At 36.6% G+C, this 22,714-nt stretch overlaps 1 protein-coding gene across 1 annotated transcript in view; it reads left to right on the forward strand.

The window, feature by feature from the left end:
* Nucleotides 1-9,121: 9,121 nt before the first annotated feature.
* The window catches only part of LOC118738519, a 24,035-nt gene continuing 10,442 nt past the window's right edge, over nucleotides 9,122-22,714 (forward strand). Inside the window, exon 1 of the mRNA XM_036469455.1 lies at nucleotides 9,122-9,885. Within this exon, the coding sequence (XP_036325348.1) occupies nucleotides 9,744-9,885 (142 nt within the window). The 5' untranslated portion in view covers nucleotides 9,122-9,743. The remainder of the gene's footprint in view (nucleotides 9,886-22,714) is intronic.

A 22,714-nucleotide genomic window follows, 5' to 3' on the forward strand; every position in this document is an offset into this window, starting at 1 on the left:
CCTGCCGAATCGAACAAAAATAACTCTTGCCAACAAATGCTACTTTGGGCTTAGTAGTGAGTTCGAATCGAGCTTCTTCAAGCATGTACCTAGCGTAGAGATAAAAAAAAAAAGCTTGAGAACGGCAGTGACTGCTAAGTTGCATCCAAGATATTGGGCAGCTCTAGAACTACTTCCAAATCAGGCACTAACGAAATTGTTTTTGCCTGTGTATGCAGTTATTCGCGAGCAGGGTGTCCAGATTAATTAAAAAGGAAAAGGCCATTTCTAAAAAAAAATCGCCAAAAATCGCTAAAATCGTTTATTATAAAATTCATGAAATAGGCTTAAAAAATCTTTTATTTTAAAAATGAGATCTTGTTATAACATAGTTTTTAAAACCAAAAACGAATATAATGCCTTCAGTGTAATAATAAATAACACAAATGACTTATATGATAGTGATGTACAAACAATTTTCCTTTTAAATATTCATACTTTTAAAAAATATTTGTATTCACACATTTCCCAATAGGACTGCGCAATTTATTATTGCTCATATTAATTGATTAATCACACAATCCGCTTTTAAGCGCTTGGCGCTAAAAATAAACTAGAAGCTATAATAAGGCGAGATCGGCTATTTTCACAAATGAGTTGTCACAAATGATGATTTAATATTGGTAAATATTCGATATGCTACAATAAAATCGATAACAATAAAAAGTGTTGGCACATCAAAATAAAAGCTTTAACTCCATAACCTACTTATCACGCGTTTCGACGCATTTACATGATAGTGCACAAAAAATTTAACTGAAGGGAAAAAATCGACAAAGGCGATATCGTAAATTTTTACGCGCAAATATCAAAAAAAAACGCCTAATTGGGGCTAAATAGCCAAATCTGGACACTCTATACGGGAGTACTTCGTAATGAAACATCTGACATCAGACATTTCATGTCAGGCAACTACACCATTTCCAGCTGTAAATCAGAAAGCGTCAAGTGAAAATGCGAAAGCATCATTCGGAAAGAGAAACTCGTTTTTTTCAGAAATTATTTAGATATTATTAAAAATGCAATTATATTATGTCCCAACTTGCATATCTTGTAAAGATGAAGCATTTCCATGGAAGTTGTTCGTGAAGTCTTAGTTTCCTACCTTTTTATCTAGGTATATACTGCGCAGCTTGCAAACAGCAAAAATGAAGATCATAACCTTTTGAAAATATGAAAATCCCGTTTTCAAATGCATTTTATAGCGACATAATTGATTAAGTATTATCAGTGATAAGCGACTTTAAATGAAACACTTGTCAAACATAGGAGTTGTTAACTCTGATCAGTGTAGGTTGTGCAACGAAGAGCAGTAACCGGCAGACTTCAATTCCTAGGATCGCCGTACCACGAAGCACACGACCTAAATGGCATGGAGCCAAAGGACTTCGCGAGGTTTTTTAGCAATATGAAAAACAGGTTTGTTACAAGAGATCGTTTCGGTGACCTGCTCCCTCCTCTCCCATTCACATATTCGTTTATTTTCATTTGTCGGCAAGTGACCTGAATTTTTTTCAAGTTAACCTATGTATGTAGCTTTCATACTTGTTCCTTTGATTATCAAAACGTATTTGCTTTGGCGAAAGCAAATGCAAGCAAAAGTCTGCGATCGCTAAAATATTCAAATAGTATGCGCACTTCATTCGGCCGTCGCAGTAATTAATCACGAAATTTTCAGGAACTCAACCCAGTTTGACAAATTATTAACTTAAACTATTTGGCTATGAAAACGAGATTTATGTACATATGTATGTGTGTTTGTGCATTGCACCTCGTTGAAATATGGCTATTAAGTGAGCGTTTGTTCCGCAAATTCGTGAGATTCAAAAATAATTATTTTATTTTGTGGCGCAGTCAGTGTAGCGTGCATCACATTAATTTCGATATTTTTTACGGTAAGTACACTCCACAAGTCGCAATCAATCTCCATTTACGCATATTTCATGCCAAATGTCTCCTCCGACCATTTATTAGCAATCACAAGCATGTGTCGACATACATAGCAATGCTACACACACACAGAGATATGTATGTATATATAAATCCACGAAATATTTTTAGCACATTTTTGCTGCAACATAGGTAATTAAACGTTGAGTGAAACTGCTTAATTACAGGCCATCGAACAAACTATCGCATTGTTACTCATACGCCCCGCAGTACCCTTTAGCAATATTCGCAAACTGTGTAAATACATGCTGGTGGAAATTTTGGCATAGCAATAGTAAATGCAGACACGCTCTTTCATCTTAATTTGCCTGCAGTCCAAGTTCTTAATTCACATACCTAAATATATGTAAGTAGTTCTAAAAAACATAAACATGTACATTTGTGGCTGAATGCAAAAGAATTCAGTTGGCTCAATTTATATTTATGGTTAAATGGTGTGCGTATGAACAATTTGTTTTATGTAAATGCGCCCGACACTGTGTCGAACTGGTCACCTGACCATCACATATTCCGGCAGGCCAACTTTTTGGCAAACCAAATGTGTACCATTACCACCAATATTGCTAAAATACAATATTATGTAGTGCAATTGCCACCAACATTACCGCTGTCATTAGTAACGCACGCTCTAACAGTCTACAATTTCCAAGTCGATTTTCATGCCGTGGCCAATGTCCTATTTCGACCCAAAAACAGCAGAGATTAAGTTTAAGGCGTTTGCCGTTAACAAATAAATAAACTTAAATATTTTGCCAACTAAGTAAAATGTCTGTGATCGATTTGCACTGCCTTCATAGCCGCCAAACGACAGCGCCCCCTAGTGAATACGATATCATATTTCAAAGCAGACACAAATGTCGAAATGTTTTCGTTTTTGCAACCAAAAATAGATTTAAACGTTTTACAAGCGGTCATTTACAGCAGATTATATGGAGTTTTTCCGTACGATTGGGAGGGAGGAGACAAAGCTAGAAACACTTTTGGAATGCCGTTTAAATATATTGTAAATGCATACATACAGTGACGAAAATATTAATAGGGAAGTGACAGTTTAGCATTTCTAGTCTATTAGGCCCTTTCGTTTATTTTAAGAATTTGTTGATCGTCATCTAACAAAAACAATGTATGTAAGTAAGACCTTCAACTTTGTACAAAAATTAACAAAATTCGACGAAGTTTCATTTAAATTTTGAGCTTTTTAATTTGAAACAATTGTGAGTACGTAGTTTTGTAGCACATTCAATTTTAGTATAACAAAGTGCAAATTTAAAGTAGTTAGGACGTACCGTTGATTTTTGATTTTTTTTTTGTGAAAGCTGTTGCCCGTTTTCTCTGTACAAAGAAATGGACAAACATACTTTTTATGGATGAAAATGCGTAAACAAAAATTGCCAAAAACCAGTTGCAGTTTATTATACTAAAATTTGATGGGATTCAAAACTGCGTACACAATAAAAAAATGATTAAAAAGTTTCAAATTGTGGTGGACATTTGTTAAAATTCGTCGAATTTTATTAGTGCTGTGAAGTATAGAGTGCTTTTGAGACTCGAGTTTTTGGTATCGTTACTTTTAAGAATCAGGTATTTTTGAAAGTACTGAATACATTCTTTAAATATACACATGTTGGCAGCATTTCAATGCTTGGTGTAGAAAATTCACAAGCTGACAGCACTTCAATCACATTAATATATTAATACAAAATTACGTCAAATGAATGGCTAACAGTACTAAGTACAAGTATTGTTCTTGAAAATTATTGAAACTTGAAATTGAGCGCAATAATTTCTGAATATCGTTAAATGTAAATAGAACCCAGCACTTTTAAGTATCTCTTCAAAAATTAATTGATGCTTAGTTCATGCATCATTGAGTACTTTCGAGTTATTTTAAGTTCGAGTACTTTCGCGTTCTTCTGTGAGTACTGAGTACTTTCGAGTTCTTCTGTGAGTACAGAGTACTTTAAAAACCCCAGTATCGATGCTTTTAAAAACTGGGTACGGTCGATTCTTTTGGCAATCGAGTTCTGACTACTTTTGATATCGATAGAGCCCCAACACTAATTTTTATAAATAAATGTTCTACAAAGTTTAAAATTTTGATTTACAAGGTTTGTTAAATAGTAGGCTTTATTTTTATAAAGAAATAATTAACTTCTTTTTTTTTAAACAAGGAAAAATAGCCAAAAACCTGCTGAAATGTGTCTTCCCTATTTAAATTCTCGCCACCGTATATACATATATGTATTCACATAAACACATACGTTCTTTTGTGTGTGCTGTTTTCTTCACTACAGGTTTTTGGCTATTCACTTTATATAGGTAAACAAATGCTAATTTACTCCTACCTCGTCGTGGTTGAAACGAGACTGTTCTTAATGGTAGTCCGGCTCGGTTTATTATTTGTTAGTGGCTATGTTAACGCGACTATGTTTTAGATGGTGTCGCAAAATTTTATTGCTAAAGGCCTGTATGCAGCTCTCAAGAAAAGCAAAAACTCCATATAAAATGACGTACAAGAATGGCAAAGAAATTTTCTTGAGTCAAATTTCCTTAAGGCAGTACGCAGTTCTTAAGAAATTTACTACGCTTTCTACTACGGTTTTCTAAAGTTTTTCGTGAAAAAAGAGCACAAGGCAACCCAGGTTTGCAACAGAAATATATGCCCGTTCCATTATTTCTTGAGGAAAGAGTGAGGCAACAGGCTGTGAGTTATCAAAAATGTCAAAATTCCTTGGACACACACGCGAAATAATGGCAATTTTTTCTTGACCGTTTTCTTGAGAGCTGCATAGAGGGCTTAAGCCATGTAACGAAACGAGCGTAGTATAGTTTCGTAGTTTTTAAGGATGCAAGACCGTCTACATAATTGATCCAAAGTGGCGCGGGGCAGCCACTCTAACCTAACCTAACTTTTGATTTTCCTGATAAGATATTCCGCTAGAGAAGACCAAAAAAACAGCATATTTCATATTTGAGTTTTATTTAAGGGAACGGGGCGGGCGGAGGAGGTCGAAGTGTCCCCCCTTTTGCACATTCTTAAAGGGAATCGGGGAGCAAATGCGCAAATTGTTTCCTTGCTCACTACCAGATCCATACAGTTTGCTTTCATAATCGACATGGAAAACGCAGAACCTTATTCCTTATTTTATTTAGTCCTTATTTTCTTCTAAAACATCCCCTTCAAAAAATCACACGAGTGGGAGTCGAGCTGTCTGGTATATAATAGCCCACAGCCGTAATACAAATCCGTATTAGTTCCAAGTCGATACAAAATTCAGATATCATGGCATACACATATCTCCCTTTCGTGCTGTCGAAAGCGGCTTTGAAATCGACAAATAGACTATGTCTTGTCGATCCTCTTCTCGTGGGTCTTTTCTAAAGTTTGGCACTACAAATTATTCCTTCTATCTCAGAAAACGATAAAATTAAATATTGATAAACGGTTGTAGTGCAATCAACACACATAGCTTCCTCACCGACATAATAAATTTTAAACCAAGAATATCCTTAAAGGTTGTAAAACATATTTCAATAACACACATAAACTCGCTTCCGATATTGGAAATGCATTTTTTTTTACTGAACAGTAAACTTTGAACAGCTGTCCGCGCAACTGATAGCAATTAGGAACCCAATAGTTATACACGAGTTGCGGTGTTTTCTGGCGACTCTGTTGGTATAGATTTTTTTGTCCACCAACATTTCAAAAATGAGCTTTGAGCAACGCCCTCTATGAAGCGGCCTAATTGCGCATCGGTGACTAGGTCTCCGTGATTGTTGTTACACGAGTTCGCCCCAAGGGTGCATTGCAGCGTTGATTTTAAAGTATACACAAAAAAAACAGTCGTGGGCTTTTTGTTCTCAGCCCAAACCCACAATCGCTTGTAGTGCCAAATAAGAAGAAGAAGCTTTCCGTCTGTAATAACATGATCGGTTTGGTTACAAGCGCTCATGGAAGAGGTATTTGGACATCTCGTCATTGTCTTCCGTCGGGGAGTAAATGAAAGTGTGCTCGATATTGATGACACTGTTAGAGACGTCGCAAGGTCCTTCACTTTCTTTAGCTTCTCCCTCCCTCATCGAATTGTTCATCAGCCTAAAGGTCCTCGTAAACGATGAGAGTATTTCACATGAGAATGCCTACATTTTAATGTAAGCTTTCTCATGGGGGCTTATACACACAGTGATTCACAATGGCATATTGTTCTCATGAGAATATTTTCGGTGAGGAATTTATCATTTCTTCTCATCTTTTTTTACACGAAACGTTCTCATGCGGCATGTGTGAAAATAAAATGAGAGTAAATATGAATATTTATGTAATATTTGGTCATTAGGTTGTTGTCAAGAAAGAACGTAAATAAGAATACTTTTATGTTTTTTGGTTGAGTGACTGAAAATTGTAGAGATCTAATAGCTTATAAAAATTGCACTTGTTATATGGAAAACAACCTCGTAAAAATCCGACAGCAAAAAAACTATTAAAAACCAACGTAAATTGTTAACTCAGCAATTAAGCACTTGAAGCACTGCAAAAGTGCGTTTTATTATCCTAAGGGTATTCACCACACTGGCAACGACTATTGAATACCTATACTAAAAAGGCACGGGCTATAAAACTACAAATCCCAAAAATTCCAAATACTCAGTTTAAAAACTTTAAATATTTGTTGAACTTTATAAAATGTTGTATAAAGTTTCAATCTTTACTATATCGCACACCTAGAGCTAAAGTGAGATATTTCAAAATTCAGATACGGCAGTTAACTGCTTGTCGATCGTACAGATTTAGCGCAATACAAAAACCGGTGTAACAGTTGTTTTTTAGTTAATGTACATATATATATAAACATGAAGAAACAAATATTTCAATTAATTGGATGTAGTCCTATGAATTGATTTATGCAAAAAAAAATCGCCCAAATATTTTTTTTGATTTGATCGCACTTTAGATCTAAGTGTGCGTCATAAACAAATTCACAACATGCCCCATATAAGAGCTGAGAATACCAGTGAGAATGTAAAACAATTCTTCTTAGATGAGAGTGAATACCTAATCTCATGAGAATTATTCGCATCGTTAAGGAGAACCTTTGGTCTGCACGATGATATTAATCAGAAGTAAGATCCAGCCCACCCATTAAGGGTTCGGAAGTAGGTTTGTGGCAATTCCTCACCCAAAACCAGAAAGAATATTTGAATATACCTTTTAATGGCAAGTTTATTGCCTCTTTGATATACATCCACTTGCAGCCGCCACTAAAGCTTCATCTCTTTCTGTCATAGCACAAGACTCCAAAAGGATTTGTCATCGCATCTAGCGAAAGGAGTAGGTTTTAGCCAAGAATAATAGAATACAAGATTGCGCCAATCGAGCTGAGGGCAACTGGGAGTGGCGTCACATTATTATGAGAATGAGAGTGTAAAGAATAATTTTGAAGAAGAAGAGGAAGAAGCCAACAAGTGGTGCGAATTAGTGATGTGAAACTAGGTTGAATGTTACCTACACTTCAGCTTCTTAAATTTGAACCTACTTTAGGTACATTTGGAACATAGTAAAATATCGTTTCATCTAAGTCTAACAGTTGATCAGATACAGAAGGAGGATACTGCCCACCACTATCAAAAATATGCAGATAAAAATAATGGTTTACAGTTTAGGTACGTGGATACTTTTAGGTACAAATTTTCTACATATAGGTACATTATGAAAATTTAGTATTCATCAAAAATTTAGTAGTGCAAAGAAAAATAATAATGTGACGTCAACAAAAGGGTGGATGCTGTCAAATCGATAAAGAGAGAATTAGCGGTCCGCGGAAGGCGCCATCTTTGTTTCGTTGCTTCGTGGGTTTTGACTGCATTCTCAGAAGCCCCACTCCACTGCATTGCACGGAAGAATTAACGTTTACGCTGCTGATTTTGAAAGATTAAAATGTATGGATCCGTCACCCCCTTCTCAAAATCTTTGATCCGCCACTGATGTATGCAAATGTATGTAAATGGAACTAAGAATATTTTCGGCAAAATAAACATGCACGCACACTGGGCAACTCAGTGAATGGAGTGGGCGTATACCATACTTTTTTGCCATGCTGTATCGTGTTTCGGTGTTGTAATACTACATTACATTAGCAATATTCGCGAATTTGATTGCCGTTGGCAATTGTTACTTTTACTTTCATCAAAATTGTACTCAAATTTTTATACAAAGTGCATACCTTATATACATATGTATGTACATATGTACACACCTATTTATACCTACATATGCTTATACTTATTTACATAAGCAATATGTGAAGTTTGTTGTTGCCATAACTCTAGCATAGTCTGGCATTTGCTAGCCAAATCACTCAGCCGCTGAGCTGCTTGTAGTAGGACCGTCATTATGGAGGCCACTTTCACCTTTGGCGTTTTGCCTTCGCCTTTTGTGCCTTTCGTCATTGCCGCCAACATCGTGGCGTCGTCATCGTCGTCACCTCGCTAGATTTCGGTGTTTCGTAAGCGTGCATGCAATTCGTTACCCAGGACGAGGCCGAGGTCGTAGGTAGTCAAGCTAAGAATGTATGGTAATCATGCGCCTAAGTGACACGAATACAATCGCTTTGGCAATGCTTTAGCAATGGAAACGGTAACGCTAACAAATGAGCGCAATAAAGAAGTTGGAAACCAACAACAAAAATCGCAACAAAAGCTGGTAGGCGCACGATAGTACATACATACATACATACATACATACAACCCGACATAAGGGGAAAAAATGGTTAAATCTTTCACTTTCTTTCGCTCAAGTAACTTCTTGCGAACACGATTTATAGCCGATATGCGCCTACCAGGTAAACTAAGCGCCGCTACGGTCGACCCCTTTTAGTCCAGCTACTCATTTGCCTACCAGTCTTTTAAGGGTACTTTTACAACAATTACCAGTACATACATGCATTTGTATTTGTGAGGTACTTCATACAATCCCCGTTCGCCTCGGTGCGTTGGTTGGCATGGCGTGTCAAGTGCAGCAGCAAGAGAGGAAATGGCGCGTGAGTTGAGACAAGAACCTACAGAGCAAACCGAACTTAAACTTGGAGTTGAATGCAAAAACATTCACTTGTATTCAGAACGTTCAAGCGACAAGTAGTAATTAAAATCGGGTTCTCCCCGAAGCGAAAATGAATATTTGGCAATCAGCAGAGTTTTGATGTCCACAATATAAAAAGTTGACACGAGTGAACAATTTAGCCATACATTTAAAAAAAAAAAGTTTAAAACAACAACAAAACAGCGCAAAATACATGCATAATAAAAAACTGTGGGGAATCTGAGCTCAAAAGGTTCTTCGTTTAATTTGAAATCTAGGCTGGACAGAAACAACTTACGTTCAATGTACCAAAATCAATAAACCAGAAATCTGTGTAACATTAAAAAAATTCAGTGTTTTGCACATTTATTTACGAGCACATCGCCCACAGTTGCTGGACAAATTTATTCAAACGCAAATTTTTCGCGCCAGCTTTCGCAGCACCACAACGGGAAGTGTTAGCTCATTAAATGCTGCGTAGTTGAGGAGCAAAAATTTGCAGTATTTGAATATACAAAAAGGAGAATTCTTATCGGTTTTGTGGAATTATCAAACAGGAAAAAAAAACAATTCTTAAGAACTGCGCTAAAAGTACGACATTGCTTTACACAAAAACATTCAAACTCTTTGTGAAATTATTAGAGAAGAGAAAAGTTGTGAAATTAATTTAAAAGAAATGCAGCCTCTAAAACGTTTCACACAATGCGGCAGCCTGACAATGCTGTTTGGTGTGTTCATTGTACTCTTCGGGGTCAGTTCGACAGCTTTGACAACATTTGGCAAGACGAATAGTGACAAACCAACACCAACGCCAATAAGTAAGTTTTCAAGTAGTCTAATTAAACGAACTCTATGCACTTTTTAGAGGGTTGAAGAATTGGTTTGTTTTTTAAAAAGAATCGAAGAAGCTTTCACTATTGGTTCGAACTTTTCAGCACCCTAGATTTGCATACCATAAAATAAAATTAAACGATATGCAGCATCGAAAATACTCAGCTTCATACTACATACCTATGGCCCAAACCCCGCATTGGTTCATTACATTTTGCTTCACATTGGGCACGTTCAGAAGGTGCAACAGTTGAGCGCAACCGTTTCACATAGGGGCCAAAATTATTTTTATGAATATTTCAATTCGAAATGTTTAGAAAAGACGTGCTTTGACATATGGAGTTGTAAATGGTTTTAAAATCCAGTAAATATAGGTTAAAACATTAACAGAGTTGCCACCTGTTAAAAAAAATTTTTGTTCAATTAGTTAAATGAATTGCTGCAATATGGGTATCAACGGAAATGGGTTTGAAAAGGCTCTATCTCTATGCAACCTCCCAGGGTTTAAAAAATCAAATTCAACTTTAATCTAAGGAATTAATTAATTCAAATATGTATCACAGTATAGGTAAGAAAAGAGTGTATTCGAGGTGCAATTAATGCGGCAGTGTTACTTTTTATGAAAGAGAGAGATTTGACCCACTCTGCCTACGTCAACGTTTGAGGAACAAAATTTTGACAATCAGTTACTCATCATTGGCAAATCAAAAGCAACATAAAAATTTTTACTGCGCAATTTCTGCAGCATTTTAGAAAATTTTCAGTTGAGCATCAGCAACATGTAATCAGGAAAGCAACAAGTATGCAATATTACGGTAATTATTCCATAGCTCGAACGCACCCAATGTAATAAAGCTAAATTTTTGTAATAATAAAATTCTTATTTATTGTTAAGAGAATTTCGTAAGTATTAACTTGGAGTAAATTAACGTCCTCAATTACTGAAATATCGAACCTTTCGTATATTCGACGCATTGCTTTTCCATACCAAGGCTACTAAGTGCACCGAGTTTGGTACAAATCAATAAATCGGTTACCAAGATATACATACATTTGTGTTCAAAAGTGCGCGGCGCTACGCCCATTATCAAAAAAATTCTAATAATTTTATTTAATGCTAAGAGGTTATTCCAAGAATCGAATTAGCTTCAGTAGTTATTGATTTATCGCAGTTTTCGCGTTTCTGTAAATTACCGTTATATGGCAAGTGGGCGTGGTTATCGCCCGATTTCAAGAATTTTTAGCAGTTACGTTAGATTTATATAGCCTTAGCAAGGCTCATACCGAGTTTGGTACGGATTAGTAAAGCGGATACTGATATATAGCATTTAATCATAAGTGGGCGGGGCCACTCCCATTTTTTTTTTTTTTTAATTTAATAATCTATTTTTTCCAAAATTTTACTTCACATACCAATTCTCAACAATTTGGATACAATATTTACTGAAATATCGTAGATTTATCTAAATTGACATTTATCTAAATTTAAACGCTTGTATAACCAAAAACTATTTATTTAATCCATAACTGATATAACACCACTGTAAAGAAAAAAAAAGTTTATTCCGAAATATATAACACAGTTAGGTTTGCCTTACATTCCCGCTAATATCTTGAAAACTATTAAGTTTTAAAATTAAATGGATTCATATTCTAGTTCAGCGGCCTGAAATTCATCTAAAAAGTTGAATTTTAGTGTTAAAATAGATCTAAAGTAGTGTTACTATATACTAGTTGCGTTTTTAGAATTTTCCTTAATACATTTTCTAAGTAATGAAATATCACTTATCTGCCATTTTCTGCGGAAAATCTTTTCACACTATATTAGCCAAATTTCTAAGCTTTCAATTGAACAAGGTATAATAACGCGATCTCTCCCGAGAATACAACAAGTTACTTAATATTCACAAAAATTAACAAAAAAATACTCGTTGAAACTCGCTATTTTCGTTACATTTAAATAGAACTTTTTATGAAGTTTCCTTAAAAATTTCGTCAAATTCGTTTTTGGCCGCCTAAATCGTTCCAATACCCCGATGTGCGTTGTTATAATACGGTGTTTATACATGAGGCGATTTTACAGGCAACTTTTAGTTGAAAACAACAATCGCCTGATGTAAATGGCTTTTCAACTAATCGCTTCCAATGAAGTTGGGGGGCAGCCAACTTTTGATTCCACTAATCGCTGCTAAAATTGCCTGTAAATCATGGTAACACCCTTTAAACATCAAGGATTAGTGAGCAAAATTGTGCGCCTTCTGAACGTCTTCACACATTAGCTGTCACATTCAACTGTCAAAGGTACACACAACATGTTGTCTCAAATGAAAAAAAAAAAATATTACAATCATTAAACCCGCAACTGTTGAGCTGATCAGAAGTACACAACAACGCGCTCAGAAGGTGCAATCGCAACAGTTATTGAACTATTGCACCTTCTGAACCTGTCCATTCCCTCCAGTAGCAGAGAGAGCCGATGGTGACTACCGCCTAGGACATTGCCTTGTTAAAGTAATCGATGAAATACACTGCAAGTAGTCGGTCGGTAATTGACGGAGTTTACCAGGTAGCTACCGATTCATCAGTCCTGTAGTCGCTCCCCCGTACTGCAGGGTTGCTTTACAAATACCGCTGAAACTCGCTAAAATAAAATTATCTGCTGTGCTGTGCAAGACTTCGAGAATCCCCGTAATGTTTTTAAAAGCTGGTAAACAGTTTATTAAGGACGAAACGATACGAGTAAATACACGCACATACTCGATAGTTTTCGTTCGATACGAACTTTTAATCCGATACCTTTCGGAAGTCGTTCTAAATAGTTTTGTAAGCGAAAGTGTTGCCAAAATATCTCAAACGGATGCATTCTCGTGTACGTTGGTCGGGTGGGATAATGTTGCTTGAAAAATGAGATCTCTTTCTAACTACTACTAAACCGATTTACCTTACAATTCATGTACAAAAAAAATGCTGTTGCGTTACAAATAGTTTTCACTTAATACTAGATTCTGCAATTTTTTAGCCCAATGGATTTCACGCCCAAAACCTTTTTGATGTTTTGGAATATTACAATACAATAAAAAGCTAATAATTGATTTTTATGTCTAATATTTATATTTATATTTAATTTAGATATCTTAACGAATTATAGTATGATGGTTGCCCTTTAATCAACGTAGGTTGGTATTGAAAATGGACGAAATCGCACGGTATCCCCGCCCACCTACCTTATGACGATATTTTCGGAAATATGCAAAAACTATGATATTTCTGTAAATACTATAAGCAAATTTTTGAAATTATAAAATTTCTGGAAAATGGGCCTGGTACCGCCCACTTTTGATGAATTACTGTAAATCTGTAGCCGAACATTTTTGAAATCGAACATTAACCTCCCGCACGTGATAAAAAACATTACAGGGTAAGCTCATTCTCTCAATTCGTCGGTCGTAATTTTTTTCTTACGTTTGCAAGCATTTGATAACTACATAAATATGAAAATAATAATGACATTGAAAATGAGAATGGGCACGTTCAGAAGACGCAACAGCTCCGTAACTGTTGCGATTGCACCTTCTGAACGCGTTATTGTGTACTTCTGATCAACTGAACAGTTGCGTGTTAGAGGATCGTAATATTTTTCTGATCATTTCAGACTATAAGTTGGTGTGTACCTTTGAGAGTTGAATTTGACAGCTAATGTATCAAGCCGTTCAGAAGAAGCATAACGATCACTGATTTTTTTAGCAACGGTTGCGCTCAACTGCTGCGCCTACTGAGCCTACCCAATGTGTGTGTGAGTTTAAGTTTTGATTTTTTAAATAATAAACGAACGATTAAACGATCGTCACAAGGTTTGGGCGATAAATTCGTTCAAATCCTTCAAGTCGCCGGGGACCGATGGCATTATACCTGCGCAGCTGCAAAAGGCTCTGGAGGTGCCATGTAATTGGTTGGCTCCTATTTATGAGAACTGCGTGAGGACTGGGTACTTCCCCAAGGCTGCGAGGGTAAGCAGTGTTGCGTTCATCCTTAAGGCCGGAAAGGCTCTTATGTTTCCCCTAGGGGATTTTAGGCCTATCAGTCTGTCTTCGTGTTTACTAAAAACACTAGAGACGCTGATAGACCTGTACATAAGAAACGCGATTTCTTGTGACTGTCTTCAAGCGCTCAACATTCTTATTGCAAGGAAAGGCCGGTGGATACCACCCTGCACATATTGGTAAAGTGGTTAGGGGAAGCCCTCACGTATAAAGATTATGCAGTAGGGGCCTTCCTTGATATCGAGGGAGCCTTCAACAATGTCACTCCAGAGGCAATAGTCAAGCCTATTCATAATCTAGGGATTGCGACCAGCGTTGCCGTTTTGCTTAAATTTAAGCAAAATTGCTTAAGTTTTTCCTGCCTGTTAAAATGTTAAACTTTTCTTCGGTTTGCTAAATATTTTTATTCAAATAGTCAAAAAGGATAATTTTCCTCAAAAATTCATAGTCAGAAGAGTTACCATTTCAAAAAATTTTTCAAATTTATTTTAGGAAGACCGTCATCCAGATCCCATACAAAGTTCCAGCAAATGGTGCCCTACGCAATTCCCGATCTGCGGTCGTCGCATTTTCAAACCTCCGAGTGTACTTCTGCCATGAAATCGCTTCTCATAAAAACCATTTGCCGTTCGGAGGCGACCTAGAACTGTAGGTCCTTTCATTTGCGTGACAAGATCAACACGCACATTTTGGATAACATGATGCCTAACTCGTTTTTTGCATGCATTCAAAAAACTAGCGAAAGGGCAGATAACTATTATAGGAGTATGTGTTGAAAGCCTGAAAGAATGTGTACTAGTTTTCAAATTTAGCTACTGTTAGGCCGGATTTTAGATGGCCTACTTAAGTAGAGATTGTTGATTAATTTCCACTATTCCTTTTCAGATCATACATTTAGTCTGCACTTAAATGGCCAATTTTGCTATTTAAATATAAGATATGCAACCCTGTGTTTATACCAAACAACCAAGATTGATTGGTAGGTTGTTTAATCCATCCCACCAAATCCCACCAAAAGAAATTAGCTGTTCAGCAGAAAATGTAAACAAACATGCAAATGCAACAACAATTCCAAGGAATAAGCAACAGTGCTGCCAATTGTTTGGCATATTTAAACAAAGTTGATCTAAAACCCCACGAAAGCTAAATGGCATTTAAACAACAATCCACAATTAAACTTAAGTGCCGTTAGTTTTGACGACAAAACTCCAGGCTTAGAGAGCCATTACTTACTGACTTGCTAACTTTTTATTTCTATAAACAATTTAACAAGCTCAGGAAGAAACAAACATTAACTCCAGGCATTTTTCGTCTTAATAAGATCCGATAAATAGGTTGCTTACTTTTAACGGGATTTGTTAAACTTTTTGAAAGATTTTGTTAAACTTTATTTTTCGGGCGCGGCAACACTGATTGCGACCAACCTAATAAGGCTTATCTACAGTTTACCTCGGGACAGAACTGAAAGGAACTGTCGTGACGGAGTGGGACAGTGCTTGCACTCAGCCCAGAGTCAATAGGAGTACTCCGCAAGGTGGTGTTCTCTCTCCCCTGCTCTGGGTTGCGGTTGTAAAAGACATTGTAGAGGAACTGGAAAAAGTCGGCTGTCGGGAGATCGCATATAGAGATGATGTGGAACTTTTGGATAAGGGACGATTTCTATACACCCCTTTTGATCTGGCTGAAGGTTACCTGAACCAGTTAACTAGGTGCGCGATCAATGGCGGCCTCGCAGTAAATTCCAGCAAGACGGAACAAGTATTGTTTACCAGGAAGTACAAGATACCTGTTGTGGCCCTTCACTCGATTAGGGGTGTACGTCTGCGGCTCTCAGATAGGGTCAATTACTTAGGCTTGATCCTGGACAGGAAGCTGTTGTGCAACCCTAACATTGAGGAAAGGGCGAGAAAAGCGTCGGTTGCCTTATACTGCTGTAGGGGAACTATCGGTAAAAGGTGAGATCTCTCCCCAAAGTAATTCATTAGCTCTATGAAGCCAGATTTAAGTTTATCTTGTTTAATGGAGCCTTTGTTTGGTGGAACTCACTAGAGAAGTCTACACTTGTAAAAAACCGGAGCGTATACAATGGATCGCCGTTATCGGAGTTAGCGGAGCATTCAGAACAACTCCTATACTGGCGCTTAAAGTCATGTTGAACACGGCACCTGCAGATATCGCAGACAGAATTGTCGCAGCACGAACCGCTTTTATGCTCAGGGGTACCGGGTGGTAACACTCTGGGGTTGTGGAGGGCTTTGAACACATAGATTACGGCGCCTCCAAAATGGCTCCCAGAATCTACTTCTCTACCCATATTCCCTCAAGAGCTGACTGGGTAGGGCGAGGTTACTCGAAGAAGGGAGCGGTAAACTTCTCGCCGGACGGATCAAAACTTGGAGGCAGGTTTGGTGGAGATTTATTCTGTCGGAAACTCTCCATCAATACTATATTCAGGCTTACGGAGTTCTGCAGTGTTTTTCAGGTGGAAATAATTGCCATTAAGATCGCGGTAGATCGGTAAAGGAATGTCTGACGTCTCTATTAATCGCGTCGGACTACTTCTTAATAAGATGACGGGTCACAGTGACATCGCCGGAAACTGCGTGGCTAATGACCTGGCGTTGGAAAGATACCCTTAAAACGCTATCCCCAGATAAAGAGCAACTAAAGACGCCCCTGTCCTCCTGTGGTACACTCTTGGATGGTTGGGCCTAGTGTTAGCTCGGCGAGCACTAGACTAACATGCATACTTCGTACCGACGATAATGAAATTTCATACTTAATAAAGTGACATAACAAAGGCAAAGAAGACGTTTCTCAGCTGCAGCAAATATTTCTATAGGGCACTTTAAAATACTTTTTGTAGCGCAAGACACCGGTAAGCCATCGCTATCCCTTAGAAGTGCCGAAAAACACGATACCTTTCAAGGGCTACTGATAGAGATTCTAACCTTATATTAATTCGTCTTGATCAGAACAGAATAAAATTTATAGTTGAATGGAAAACTTTATTTTTAATTTTAAAACTTCGGATTTAATAAGTTACACAAGGCAAGGGTTGACAGCGCAACAACTGTTTGTAACGACATACATATCTGAATAGCGACATAGCTGGGGAGAGATGGATCTTCTTTAATAGAGCTAGGAAGTAAAACATTCTCTGACTGGGAGCTTTAGAGCTAACGTTTAATTTTGCATAGCAGAACTGGAAATCTGCAAGTATGAAATTAGAAGGGCTTAGAGGATTCCATGAAGAACGTTCTGCGAAGGGTAGAAGGATGACGACTGTCGCTGATTCGGGCTACCTGATGGGCGAGGCAGGAAACTAACTGCATGATTTTCCTTGTAGCCTATTTCAATAGAAACCTGCGTGGTAACAAACCACGAGGGTTGCAGAGCGCTTTTCGACCGACCACCCGTTAGAATTTCAATAACAACATGCTTTGGAACTTTATGCCTTAGCGATCTTACGATGGTATGAATTTTAATTCCAACTATAAGTAGGGTATAGGAAGACTAACTAAATGTAGTAAAATACGATCATTTGTATGTATTTGTCTAATTGATTTACAGAGACTGCAGTATTTGGGATACAAAATTATAAAATTTTCCATTAAATTTAAGTATAACTTGACTCATTTTAGAACGTCGAAATCATCGATATCGATTTTTTCTGGTGCTGTATATCAGCAACGATGATAATTTCTCAGATGCAGCGAAACATTGTCGTACCAACATTACTCCTCAAAATTAGTATCCCTAGTCTTCAACAACTTGCTAGAGATACTGAAGAAGAGAGCCTGTCGGGTGATTTCCTCTGCAGACGACGTGTCACTTATGTTTAAAGGTAGATTGATGGACACCCTATATGATAAATGGACGACCTTGCCGTCGATCTTAGTAAGACAGGATTGGTCTTATTCACTAAGAACTACAAGGTCCCCAACCAAACTATTTCATAGATTGGGCGTGTTTGCCTGCAGATTTCCGACGGCGTCTAGTACTTACCAGTTGCCTTATATTTTTGCAGAGGAGCTATTGATAAAATATGGCATCCCTCACCCAAAGTACATAAATTCTTGGCTCTATAAAACCATAGTTAAACTTTTAGGGCCAGTTTTTCATTGTTAACACTAACTGCAGGTTAAACATCGTTATAGACATACGACATAATATATAACATGTCAAAGCTACAACGCGAAAAAAAAATAATAAAAAAAAGGGCAGGCAATGGCAAACCTCCGAGTGTATTTCTGCCATGAAAAACAGCGTCTCATAAAAATACAATCGGCGTTCGGAGTCGGTGTAAAACTGTAGGTCGCACCTCTTTGTGTGACAACATCTAGGCGCACACCACAAATCGGGGGAGAAGCTGGGCCAAACATTAGCATATGTATGTGTAACCGCCAATCTATTATTATATACATTCTTTTAAATGGCATTTACTTAATTTTGTTTTTAAATGGTATATGTACGTCGTAAAAAGGTATTTAAATTATCTTTTAATTGGCATCAATACTTTTCTCATCGGTCAATTATTTTCTGACATGCTATATACATATATATAAAGTATATAAGTTGAAGTTTAATTCGTTATATTTTCTTTCTGAGTGATACTCCAGATAGCTCTGTAACTCTAGCTCAAACCCAAAATACAAATGAAATGAGAGAAATGGTCGCACTATTAAAGCAAGTCATCCAACAAGTCACAACAATGATGAGAACTTAACACTGCGCATCTTCGAACCCCTAAAAATTGTTTTTTGGAACGCTAATAGGCTATCAAAACACTTGCATGGAGTTAAAGCGTTTCTTCAGACCCTAGACATAGATTTTCTCCTGATATCTGAAACTAATTTTGCTAATAAAACCCACTTCGAAACTACAAGCTATAAATTCAACCACACAATGCATCCAGACAACAAGGCTCATGTTGGCTCAGGTACACTAATTCGAAACTCAATCAAGCATTACAACACAATTCCGTGGCGTACGGACTCTATACAAGCACCAAAAATTGTAGATGAAGATCGAAAAGGCCTACTAACGGTGTCCGCAATCTACAGCCCACCCAAACACACTATAAGTACTGCGGAATATGAAAGGTTTTTCAATTTCCTTGGAAATAGGTTCATAGCCGGAGGCGATTACAACGCAAAGCATACCTTCAGAGGCTCTCGCCTTATTACTTCTAAAGGACGATAACTCTACGCTGCTATTAGAAAGCTGAATGTATTTCCGCTCTCGTCCGGAAAAGCTACATACTGGCCAAGAGATATAAACAAAATACCCGACTTGATTGATTTCTATGTGGCTAGAGACGTAGTACCCTCAGAGAAATTGTCTAACTTGTCTTGTTTCGATTTGTCTCCTAATCACTCCCCTGTTTTATTCGTACTCAATAGCAATTTTGCTGCCGAACAATGTACTCTACATAATCGGTAAACGGACTGGAATTCCTTCCGAGCAATGGTTTCTTCCACCCTTAATTTGAATTTTCCCCTTAAATCCCAAGAAAACCTCACTACTGCTTTAGAACACTTCAACAATTGTCTCCAGCAATCCGCCTGGAATTCAACACCTTAGTTAGTGGATGGAATAAAGCATTCTTTGACAACAAACAACAACAAAGACAAAATACATACTTATGTGAATATTTTTTTTTTGTTCATAAACACATAATGCCACCGTCAAAGAACTAATTAGCTGAAACGTGTGACCATTTCTTTTTGTTCAGTTTGCACTGAATTCCCTAGTGAAAAGGGCATTAAAAAATGATATCTTTTTATATATATCATTCCTAGATCTATTTTATCACTTTCAAACTTAATTAGCCAGCAGCGAAAATGCGATTGCATGAGAACGCCACCAAATGTTATCAATTCCAATGTATTAAATACTGCATCCATTTTTTTTCGAATTACTTTCATCGATTGACAGGCAATTGACGGCGAACTCTTATTTTATATGCACAAGCTGCTTAATTGCCGCATTACTCTTTAAAACATTCTGCATTACTTTTAGCGTAATGCTATGCTAGAGGTAATGCAGAAAGAGCGACATTTCTGCGTTGATGAAAAGTAATGCAACAGAAGCCCTCGCACCTTACCGCCAATGTCACGCAATGTTAAATGTAATGCATTCTTCAATAGACAAATAATCGAGAGCGGAATTGGATGCCATTACTGGTCGTCAGTGAGGCATCGATGCGGAATGCATTCCATTCGTTGCTGGGTACATACTTTCATAACAGTATATCAAAACGCTCGTATGAATGATTTCTACATCTATATGGGCCATTCCATACAATATTTACACCTCCATATTTTTTTGGTGTGAAATATATATTTTTACATTCTTTATCGAAAAAAATAAGACACCTATTATTTTATTTCGTCATGATATTCGAAAATCTCGAAAAAAAAATTCCCGAAATTTTGAACTCACGGGGAAGTAATTGTTTGCAGTTAATAAACTATTTGTCAGAGAAAATCAGTTGAGGTCATGTGCGTAATTACCTTGGCTTTCCATCAGAATGGGAGATAGATTAAAATAAAAAAAATTTTGCATTAAAAAAATCGCATTTTCAATTTTTTATTTTTTTTATTAATTTTATAATGTTTGATTTTTATTTTTTTTTTTACCTGAATAGTTGTCAAACTTTATGTTTCTTAGCTGAACTATAGGAGAGTTGCCACCTGTTTAAAAAATCATATGGGGTAAGAAAAATATGTACCACCATATGGATACCAAATGAAAGGGGTTCTAAGTAGAAAGTAGTAGTTTGAAAATATTTTGAAGAGGGTTGCCACGTGATTACTTATACACAAGTTGTATGAAACATCAAAATATGGATGTCGAACGAAGAAGTGTTAAGAAATCTTTAGTTTGAACGTCAGAATATTTTTGAGGTGTTGAAAGAGGGTTGCCACCTGTTTATAAAGTTAAATTCAAATTATTTAATTAGTTTAATGAATTATTAAAATATGGGTATCAATCGAAGGGAGTTTGAAAAACTTTTACTTCTGAATTGTACTTAGCGGGATTGCCACATGTTTAAAAAATCAGATTCCACTAAATTCATCACTTAATTAAAATATATATCGTAATGTCAGGCGAAGGAGAGTTAACAAGGATTTAGCTTGAAAATAAATTTCAAGAGGGCTGCCACCCTGAGAAAGACTGTTAAGAAGTCTTTAGTTTAAAAATTTGGAATGTTTGAATAAGTTTGCTACGTGTTTAAAGGAGAAAATTAAAGACTTTACCTGTAGATGAGTAGTAAAGTTTTTATATTTTTTTTTAATTAAGAACTTTTTTCATCGGTATAGGGTGATTTGAAATTTGATGAGACTAAAAACATGTACTATGCCATTCAATGGCACTCGGATCTCTTATAACTCCGACTAACATTTGGAATATTTTTTTAAATTTTGAAATTAAGTTTTGGGCGTTTTAACGCCATGCGGGTACACCAGTAGTTTAATAATACACATAAATACATTACAAGTGAACGCATACAACCGATTTCTACTGGGTAGTTATGTAGGTACATACGAACTTGTTACTCTTTTGTTTCCTGTTTTTGTCAGCCCCAAAGTCGAACTGAGTAATTAAATGTACACGCACTAAAGTACTTAGTCTATGCTAATTTTCGACAGACAGAAAAGTCACATGTGATTTATTAACTTTAGTTTATTATTACAAGATGTCCGCTATAGATAAAAGTTTTCGCTTGACATGCCAGGCTATTGCGTACATATGTATGTGTTTGAGCGGAATCTGTCAAACCTCTTGTTTGTTACATACTCAGTCATTGATGCCAAATCACCACGATAAGTTACACGAAATTATATGACTTCGGTTATTAATATGAGGGCTCGTTAGTGGAAACGTTGAATCAGCTGTGTCGATTTTTTAGCTGGCTAGTTATTATTGGCAAGCAAGTTTGTCCTAGATGGGACGACGCCAATCCCCAGGAGGCTCACCAGGTATTAATAGAAGTATGAAAGGTTATTCATTGGGGTCAACAAAATAAAAAAACATCGCCAAAGTTTCATAAACATTTAAAACTTTTTAATCAGTGTACAGTTATGTAGCTCATAAAATTTTAATAGAATAAAGTACGATTTTGATGCGGCTACCAAATACCTTTGACTTTTGGAAATTTTATACTAGTTTTCGCCCAGCGGTTGAAATTCAACCTTTTAAATTAAGGGGAGTTGAGGTGGGCTGAGCTGAACCGAGTTGAGTTTATTTGAGTTGATTGAAGTGAATTGAGCTGAAATACCTTGAACAACATAAAAGAATATAACATAATATAACATAATATAACATAACATAACATAACATAACGCAACATAACACAACATAATCTAACTCAACATAGCATAACATAACATAAGATAACATAACATAACATAACGCAACATAACATAACATAACACCACAAAACACAACACAAAACAATGCTCTACCATTATCTCTATCTTTGTCGCTGCCGTTTTTTTATTATTTCATTTTTATTTTTATCACTTCCTTGACTTTAATTTAGATCTTTATCTGCATTCTTTTCTTTATCTATATGTTCATCCACACTTTTGCTATTATATTTAATATTTAAATTTACCTTCTCTTTATGTTTACGTTTCTTTACTTTTATTTTAATCTCTGCATTTATCCCTTTCTATTCATGAACATACATACATACCATCTTATTCCTTAACTGCTGCGTAGCACGTTTCTGTAATTCAGTATCAATATTAAAGCATACATTTAG

The sequence above is a fragment of the Rhagoletis pomonella genome, unplaced genomic scaffold, assembly GCF_013731165.1.
Source record: "Rhagoletis pomonella isolate Grant_MI unplaced genomic scaffold, Rhpom_1.0 Rhpom_scaffold_00004, whole genome shotgun sequence".
In the NCBI taxonomy this organism is placed as follows: Eukaryota; Metazoa; Arthropoda; class Insecta; order Diptera; family Tephritidae; genus Rhagoletis; species Rhagoletis pomonella.